This window comes from Monomorium pharaonis, chromosome 3 (assembly GCF_013373865.1).
Source record: "Monomorium pharaonis isolate MP-MQ-018 chromosome 3, ASM1337386v2, whole genome shotgun sequence".
NCBI lineage: Eukaryota > Metazoa > Arthropoda > Insecta > Hymenoptera > Formicidae > Monomorium > Monomorium pharaonis.
In genome coordinates, this window is record NC_050469.1 from 23905032 (window position 1) to 23915397 (window position 10366).

The 10366-nt window shown below is 40.4% G+C and overlaps 1 protein-coding gene across 3 annotated transcripts in view; it reads right to left on the bottom strand.

Moving 5' to 3' along the window:
- Positions 1-7515, bottom strand: part of LOC105832169 (amyloid-beta-like protein) — a 50878-nt gene extending 43363 nt beyond the window's left edge. For 2 of the 3 annotated variants that reach the window (XM_036284782.1, XM_036284781.1), the window contains exon 1: positions 7149-7514. In XM_036284782.1, coding sequence (XP_036140675.1) covers positions 7149-7208 — 60 coding nt within the window. In that variant the 5' untranslated portion in view covers positions 7209-7514. Of the gene's footprint in view, positions 1-7148 lie in introns of all 3 variants that reach the window. The other variant, XM_036284783.1, reaches the window with a different exon arrangement.
- Positions 7516-10366: the final 2851 nt, after the last annotated feature.

Here is a 10366-nt window from a genome sequence, read left to right on the forward strand (position 1 = left end):
AATATCAATTTATTATGTATTCAACGTATTCAGTAAACAGGAACATCTGAATCTCTGCATGTAAATAATTAAAAATCACGCGAAAACGGAATCGTAATTTCTCTCGTATTTCGTACTGCAAAAGTATTGACTTTTTATGTTACATTCGTGATGGAAATTAAAAATGAAAATGGATCTGACAATCCCCCCCCCCCTCTTCCTGAAACTGGAAAATAATTCGAAGAGAGAGGACCCGATCCGTGATCAATGTCGCGAGTGCCACGCGCGTGTACACACGCACTTTATCTGTCACGCGACGTAGCTTTGTAGGCAGAGATTAAGCGCATATTTTTCGTGTATACAAAATTCATCATCCGTACGCTTACGATCTTGCATCTCGTTTCCGCCTGTCGATAGAGAGCCGCGTATTTACGATTTTGCGCGATTTTTTTTCCCCGCCATTCGGTCCGCATTGTTTTTTCTTCTCCGTCCCTGTCTTCCGTACGGCGTGCAAGCGAAAAGCTGTCAAAAGCGGTTGCGAGGTCGCTTTGAAAAGCACATGCTCGCGGATATTTTCGGCGAATTCTACCCTCTCGCCGGAGTTTTCCCCTTAATTCCGTGTGCCCTAGTAATCATTTATATGTTAATTCCACTTGAAATAAAAAAGACGGTGGTTGACATATTCGCGGAGAATAATTTTTCCTTGGAAAAGCTCCGCACACGTGACGCGCTCAACTAAAAATCTAACGTTTGTGAGAAACGTTTATGCGATGTAAAATGAATGCAAATGACTTGTTTGTCTTTTCCCGAGTTGATAAAATATAATTTAGAAAGCCAGCTCCTCTCTCTTTCTAGATTTTTGCGGCATTTTAGCGGTGTTTTAACATTTCGTGTTTTAATAAAAGTCAACTTTATTTTTAATATCTTAGTCTTTTAAAAATATTAATATTTTATTGCCTTTCATATTACAGCTCGTGGGCCCAGGAACAACATGACGTCTTCAATACCCCCCCTCCGTCTCTCTCTTTTTCTCTCTCAAAATCGGCTCCTTAGAAAATAATTAACCGCGACAAACGCTCGTGATTAGTATCGCTCTCGGAAACCGTAATGTTCATATACGCGTAATTTTTTTGTAATATAATGTACAACTACAAATAAATTCGCGTTTAATTATCTTTCTTAGTGAGATTTCATTGACTTGACTCTAATAAAAGCGGGCGACTTGCTTTCGTTTACTTTCGTTGCAAAGTGTAGAGAAAATGAAATACGGACCGCACTACTGTGCGCGCCATTATCCGGCTGTTTTCGTTTTCGAGAGACTGATTTTTCCTGGTGGAATGAAACTGTTCGTATCGGCAGCTCGAATACACGTACCGTAAATCGAGGCAATTTTGTGATAAATTACTTACTTTAATTGCATAGCGCATTAGTTCTATAACTGACGCTATATTAATATCGACCAAGATATCGACTATCAATTTCCGATTGGTATTTGAGAATAACTGATAAAAAGATTCTTCAAATAATTAAATAAGTGGAATGTATCTCATAAAGTTATCTACCTCCTCGTCGCAATATCTCTAGTGATAAAGTTTAAACATCTTATTCACATATTTGTATCAACTACATTTTAAAAATATTGTCTTACATTCCTGTACGCTAAAAATCGAACAAAAATTTTTATGTTATACACGCATTTTATATTAAAGCTCGCATATTTTTTCAGAATTATTTGGTATTTATTCAATCAATATATATTTTCATAGAGTATATATTTTTCTAGAATTTTCTTTGCTTTAAAAAAATTTTTTGGATTTCTTGTTGAAAGAGTAGTTTGTGGTTCCGCACTTGTTTTCATGCAAATAATCACCTTGATAGTAATCTGAGGTTTTACCATCTCTCTAATTCGAGTCAAAGGGACGGAGCTTCTGACGTTTCTCTTTTAGCACACACAGTAGCTTTGTAGGATAGACTTACACATGTAATTAGACGCTAAACGTTGCGAGAATAGATTTAGAATGAATGAATTTAAGTGCAATGTTACATTGAATCCTGACGTGGAATTATGTAAATTAATCGCTGCGACGCTTTTGCACGCCTCGTCCTGTTATGTTACGTCATTAATAACGAGTAAATTGGATATCGCGTTAATTTGTGCATGTAGAAGGAATAGATGGACTCGATTTAGTTCGAAAAAGTAAATTTATACCGCATAAAACAACAAACTATAAGCGTAACAAAAGTAAATTATTATACAATAACGATATCAATCGGAGAAAGAAAAAAATTACGTAATGTAATAACGATATACAATTGGTACATCATAATTTAATAATTCGCGAATTTCTATTTCACAAAATAATGCAAGTTTCAACATCGGAAAAAGCATAACGTTCAATGATGATTGTAAATTCCAAATTGGGTCAATTATATGAAACATTACACTACACGCGCTAATTAGTGCAATTAAAAATATGTTACTTTCAAAATTTTCCAGCAATAATTGACGCTATTAAATAATCACAACTATATAATAATAACGAGGACCGCGAGGAATAAGAAAAATTAATATCATCCTCCAATTTCCATCTTATGAAGTCGCCTTCGTGATGTAAAATTAAATCTTTCTTTTTCGTAGGGTTATTCCGAAGTTAGTAGAAGGTGATACTAAAATGCTAATCATACGCGACACATGGTTCATCCGCTGTTATGCACTTCCTTAAAAAACCTCTTTTACATGACATGACATAAATCACACACTACACACACACACGCGCGCGCGCGCGCACTCCGGAGCGAAGCGCACCATAGTTCCCGCCCGCGATCCATGCTAATAACTCGACGTTACACAGAATTTTTCATCGCCGCGCGTATTCAGATTAAAATAATATTTGCCCTCCTTTGAAAAAGCGCGTGTCAGTCACGAAAAATTTTGTATAAAACTTTCCGGAAATTTTCATCGAGAAAACACTCAGTCTGCGACGATTGAAAATTCGTCGCTCGGATATATATCCTTCGGGTTATTTTCGAATGCCTCGCGGACACTTGAGTAAAATAAGAGTGATCTAAATTTGTCGCATTAAACGCTGATAATTTAATATAAGAAAAATTGTCTACGACAGTCTCTGTCAATTTTTAAAAGATTATAATCGTGCGTTTGTAGAGATCTACGAAACACGGAAATATCAAACTGCAGATATACCCGAAAGCGATTCGGAATCACGCATTGCTTTTAAACGCGTTCCTCTCTCTTTTTTTTTTGTTAACAAAAGGCCTGTTTACGGCGATAGAGCATATGCATTAATATATAATAAGTTGCATGCACGCATGACCGCGTGCGTGAAACGGGCGTTCTCTTCCCCCACCCCCTTCCCTCCAGATATAAGCGAGACATTAATGCGATGACGATCACTTTTACCTCGTGACAGATTTAAATGACGCTTTTAAATGGCCGGGGTAGATTTAAATGGCGATGGCGGCCGCGGCGGCGGAGCCGCTGGACTGGAAACATTGGAAAATTAACGATCGCACTCCACAGCTGGAGTGATAAAACCGAAGAGAGAATGGATTTTTATGCTCGTGATTAAATCAAGGAAGCGTCGATAATATCATCAACGTACACGGGCAGATTATTTATCGCACGACGCGGAAGAGATATATACGCCTCTCGAATGACAAAGCCTCGCGACCCTAAATTTTCGTGAGTTAATATCGCTAATGCGCGTCATCGGAACGCCCACGCGCGAATTATATACGGCACGACGAAACCCCAAATTTCCGTAAGCGCAAATTAATTTTCAGTTTCCGCCGCGAGCGGGGGCAGCCTCCGTTAATTTATAGCGCGCAACACGCGGAACCCGAATTTTCTTTTCGGACTTCAGTACTATCTGTACTGCTCTACTGGAAAATCTCACGTTGTTAAACTAATACACGGCAAGGGGGTGGACCGCCCCCGTCGAAATGCGCAAAGTTAAAAATTCACGCACTCTGATATCGCTCTATTATTAATTTAATAACTATTATTATATTATCGCCGTTATTGAAACGCCCGCTATTGAATTCTGCATCGCGTGATAAACCCTCCGGACCTCCATGAACGCGCGATAAAATGCCATTTCCGAAATGCACCCGTTAATTTATGGCGCAACGTTGCGGGGGCAAATTCGCCAGTCGCTGTAACAGGACTAACTTCATTCACAGAGTACACCGAGAGAAAAAAATAGTTAAAGTAACCATAATATTATTTTAATAGTCATTTTTGGACCTAATCATATTTTTATAGTTATTCAATAATATAAATTATCGTTTGTTCAAAGTGCAATGTATTAAAGCTCTCATAATCGTAATATTGGTCTATACAATCTTCTGATGGTTGCCATAACCATAATGGAGATTTTAGTGTAGAAAGTTGTACCATAAAACAATCACTATAACTATATATAACATGTTAACTATAAATAAATTGTACTATAAATTATAGTTTTAAATTATATAACATATGGTTATTATTTCTAATATTATAGCAATAATTGCTATAAAAATGATATCCCTGACTGTAATTATTTTACAATGCAATTACATATTACAGTTACAAATACAACACATTTTTCTATCAATGCGCACACTCACACCAGATCGGGTATGCGGTACGACGAATGTTGTGCAGTTAAAAACGCACCTCTCCCGCATTACGAATCGCGGTTTCATTATGCTAGACGCGCAATTAACGCCTCCCGGCCGCGCGTGCCCGCCGACATAATGGTCGTCGACCGCGACGAGCGTGGATGCAGATCATTTTCGAATTATAAGGGAATCGATCGGCGGGATGCGGCGATACGGGTCTCGTCGCGATGCGCAAATTGTTTGTAACATTGCCGTTTATAGGATGTTTTATCGCGCGTTACACAGAAGTGGCCGCTTTCAAAACTGCATCATCGTTATATGAAGCACTGTTAATTATTACCGGGGAAGGGTAATGGGTCGTTATTAATAGAGAGACTCGTTGCTATCGCTAGACGGCCGCAACAGGGGGTGGCAGATCGAAAAAAAGAAAAAAAACACGGAGTAAATGCCGCCACGCCGCCGGTGAGAATCGAATATCCCCCGATTTCGGAGTACGAGAACGGAAAAAAAAATCCTCGACGTACGGCCGACGAAAAAATATTCCGAGGCCAATTCAGATTACAAGTATTCTCCTCTTAACTGCATTTAAGTACAGAAAGAAGTGCCAATTAACTCTCTACTAGTAGTTGCCTTCACGTAACGAGTCAAATGTATACATAAAAAAACAATTCATGCCTCTTTTACAATATTTCTCTCTCTCTCTCTTATAATACGCGATTTTTATGAAACGCAATATTGCTACGAAAACCGTATAATTGAAACGCGTTTTTACATTCGTAATAAAAGCTCCAGTCACGAATAGATCATTCTGAAATAATGATAAAAAAAAGACGTACAACACACACACACACGAGAGAGAAAGTCAAATAGATCGGTATCGAGGACTACGAGTCGCTTCTTTACGGCCCACGGTCTCTTGCCACCCACGCTGGATGCCCACACATACATATGAGGACACGGACGTGTTAAAATTTCCATGGACGATGAACGTCGAGCGACGCGTCGTTTCAAGAATCTACGGGACTTACGAACACGGAACACGGAAAATAAGTTGTTCGAAACTACGAGCGTGAAACTTGTACGTTTTGTCTTGTATTTTACATCGCGCTTTTTCTTACAGAAAAATGTACACGAAGAAAAATTTGTATAGTAAAAATTACTATGGTGATTAGTAAGTGCGGACCAAGGAAGGAATGATAAAAACTTTTTTTATGTTTTTCGTCACATTAGTATTTACTTTACTTATAATTTCCTGAAATTTTTTCTTATGATCCGTAGTTACTATTGTACATAGTAATTTTTACTATAAAATTTTCTCCATGTATAAATAAATGGTAGTCGATACATAAATTGCGATCATATTGTTTGGTCCTTCGTTTTATATTGCGATTTTATATTAATACAGAGCCATCTCATTGATACGTTCGATTATTTCTCATGCCGAAAAATATTCTTAAAAAATATGATGTTTTACGATATTGCTTCATCTAATATATCAGATTAATAATGTACTAGTATTTGATAGAGATGTGCGAATCAAGCATTTGTGAAGTTGAATCGAATATCTTTGAATCAATTTTTCACGCATTTACATACTAACATAAACGTAAAGTATTTTCAATGACGTGTTGCAGATCCTTTTTAATCAACGAGAAAATTAATTGCAAGAATTTGAGAAAACAATTAAAACACTGTGCCAAGCAAAAATTTATAATCAATTTATAAATGTAATTAATACACCAATTTTTAATTTCGTTCTAAATTGTAATAAAAATCATGATACGCGATCCTACAAAATGTTGTAACGAATTTTCGAGAACGATTGTGTACACAAATTTTTAAATAGTTTATGAGATTTAAAAAACAATGGGAAAAAAAAGTTTTGGAAATTATTACGTCACGAGAATTGATACGCGCCGATACGCAAGATTGGTAGCGCAGGAGACGTAAATGAAACAATCGCGATAGACAATTGACTCGAAATCGAATCATCGACGATTCGAAATTCTCGAATCACTCGAATTCGCAGCTATGTTCGCACGCACCTCTAAAAGACCCGAATATCGTCCATAATTTCTTTACGTCAAGCCCTCCGCCGCTGCAGCTGAGTGATCGCGGAGCGAGGGGCGGGTACGGAGTAACGCGTGTTATACTCCTATTACGCAGTTTCGCGAAACGGCCGAAACGCCGGGGATTAAAAAGGCAGGTGCGCGATACCGCCGATCAGTATCGCGGTCATTGATCGCGCCGTTTGACAGCCGCCATGGCAGCGGAGTATATCTGTATATCGGCTCCACACGTTGATTTCGGGGGGCGAAGGAAAAAGCCGGAGTTCGCGGAAACACTACATCGATCCGCGGTCAGAGCCGCCTTGCTCTGCGCCTGACATTTCTCTGGCTCAAGGGTGAAAGCGTCGCGTGAACGAACGAACGTATCGCCGATACGTCGTCGTTCGCTCCTCACTTCACCTCGCTCGCGCCGCCGCCGGTGAAAAGGGACACGGTGGGAAAGGAAGGTGCGGAAATGCGAAGAATCGAGTTTCTTACCTGCACCCGGCAGACCGACAGGACGCCGAGCAGCGCGGCCAGCGCCAGCATCCCCTTCATCCTCTTCTACCTCTTCCCGGCCGCCCACCTACGATCCCACGATTCTTCACGTCGACGAGAGAGCGCCCGCTCCGAGGATACCTCGCGGCGAATCCCTCCGCGGCCAGGGTCCTCCCGCTCTACGTGCGCGTCGTAAAACTCGTCGGCCCGACAGCGAAACGGGAACTCCGGCTGACGTAACTTTGTCGTCGTACCTGCGTACTTATGCCGTACTGTACTGCGGTTCCGATATGTATGAAACACGCGTAATAATCACACTTGCCGTGATGCCACCGAGAGCACAGCGTACTACTGCCGCCGCCGCCGCTGGGTGGGTCGCTCGTCGGCCGCGAGAGCAAGATGGCGGCGCGCGCGGCGGCCGGTGCGCCGCGCCGTCCGCCATCCCGCGCGGCCAATCGCCGTGCGGCCGACGCGTGCGCGTGCGCGCCGCCGCCAGTCGATAATCTGGCGGGAACGCCGCGGGTTCAAACGCTCCTAAACTCGCTGCGCGGATTCGATTAGGCGATTGACGCGCGGACTCGCGCCGCGCGAGGATTTCAATTAACTCGGCCGGCGCGGCGACGTTGCGGCTGAATAAACACGCTTCGTGACAAACACTCGCACCTGATTTCGATTTCTCCTCTTTTCTCCTCCGGCGGATACAATCGATACTTCGATCGTTCGATTCTCCGCTCGATCCGGAGCGAGAAAGTACGTCACTTCGTTTCTTAAACGTAGATTACGACGAAAGAAAGTAATTGTGCTAGAGGCTAATTTAATTATTAAGAACTCTCTAGCGATAAAGATGTCGACAATGTAATGTAATGTAATATAATAATTTTGTGTATTTTGATGAATTGAATGACGCTTAAGGGATGATGCTTGTCATGTTTTATCGATTATTTTGATTATTTCCAATTCATTAATCTTTTAATTGTATTTACAGAATTATAATCCTTCTCCACAATCAAAGTACAGACGGTAACATAATGCGCAAGAATTTTGTACAAAAAACAAAAAAAAAATTAATTTGTAAATAAAATTAAAAAATTCTTTTTGTATAAAATTTTTATGTGCGTATTATGTTACCGTTTGTACTTTGATTGCAGAGAAGGATTTTCAATTTTGTAAATACAATTAAAAGATTAATGAATTGGAAATAATCAAAATAATCGATAAAACAGGACAGCTTTAGCATCCCCTTAATTGCATCAGTTTGTTATCGTTGTTATCGTTTTCAATGAAACTAATAAATGTCCGTGTCCTTAATTGAAGGATTCGATTTCGCACGAGAATATATGCTAGCGATAGAGAAATTTTATATAAGTATTAATTATACAATTTTATATTCAATCTTTCCTATCTTTTTCTTTTATTTCAACAGAATTATTTTTCCAGATTATACTTCTGTATATACAGTTTCGTATTTTTTTTTGTGCAATATTGTGAAAATATCGAAAATTGATACTGAAAATTGACGTTAAATTCATTCGTGCGGTATTAAACGTAAATTTTAATATACAATTTACCGGTTTGTACGTTAATATCTTTGATTTATTCGGACTTTGGAACACATTATCGGTGTCTCGTGTTTACTGTTGAATTATTCGACGTTTAAGCAACGCGACGTCGCATACGTTTAATGAGTTTGTTTGCGGTTCTGAATTACAGATGCGTAAGAGACCGCAAACGTTATTGTCAGGATTACGGAAAATATCTGAATTTTCGTAGGTCTGGCACACGCGCCAGCGAAATATTTCCGAATAGAATTATTACCAACTTTGTTCACGGCATAATTGAAGCGGTTCCCGGAATAACGTTGTTGCCTCTGCGTCATGTTACTTTTCGAACTTTACCAGGAACTAATAAAAGCATTTGTTTGATAGAATATTCAACGAAGTAGTACTATTGCATTTGATAACATTTTAGTAAACGATGTTAACGACGCGTTCGGTAGAAACAAATCGCCATTTAAATTTACTTCAAAATTTAGATAAACGAAAAGACTCTTTTGACAGATCGAGGGATTTTATTACATAAAAATGTGTAATACTAATTATCTTCCCGGAAAAGAACCGTGATTAACGCTGTGCCGTTCATTTGCACCCCGACAAAGAGAATGAAACATTCACGATTTTTATGTAATTCGAGAAACGAGCGCGCGCCGATCGTAAAAATGCGAGATGCGACTCCTTTTGCCAATTAAAGAGTCTCCCTTTTACGCCGGAGGACGTCGGGAGAACCGACCTCTTCCCTTCCCCTTTCCTTTTCCCTTAACCAGACGCAGACGATGAAGAAGTGAGAGTCCGCTGCAGTAAATTGATCCTCCGCATCCACGCAAGGAAATCGAAAACGCGATTCGACGAAGGAGACCCAGGTGAAAGAAGAGGGAGAGGGCGAGAACGGATGAGGACCCAAAGGGGAGATTGAGAGCGCGGATGACGATAGAGGAGGAGGGAAGGGGGAGAAGGGTTGCAGTGGAGCAGAAGTTGAAATGTCTGCATCCATGGCAAAATCAACAACCTGTAGATACTCCCGGCTGCCGCTATCGCGACGGCAATAAGGTAACAAAGAAATCATGTTACCGCTCCTGAGCACCACTCGAGGGGAGCAAGAGCGACAAGGCGCACCCGCGCAAATATTCCTCCGCTCCGAGGGAGATCCTGGCGGATCACGTGTGCGCGAACATTCGCAGGATACGGCCTCTCGAGGAGAGACATGCTTTGTTCGGCGCGACCGTTGGAGGAGGAAAGCTCCTTGATTCCCGTCACATCTCCTTAAACTCATGCTTTTTGTACGTCGTTCTCGTTTGCTATCAACCAGCTACCTTAACAAAACTTTTTCTCCACCCTCCCCCTCATCCCCGTAGAGGTTGCGGGATCGCGAAAAGAGATTTTCTCTTCGTGAAAATGTTGCGCGTTTCCAAGTTGAAACGATTACAGAAGCGAATTAAAGCTGCGGCAGAAGTCCAAATTGATTAAAACATTTGGTTATTATTTTTGTAAAACATCACCTTGTAACTTAATAACGAAATGTTTAATTCCGCGAGAGGGAAGAGAACAGAGGATTACAAATTTAGGACGGAAATTTCGAACTCATTCCGGATTATCAAATGTGTCTGCGATGTAGCAACCGTGATAACCTGATAGAAAAAGAGCGACATCAAGAGCATATCGTTA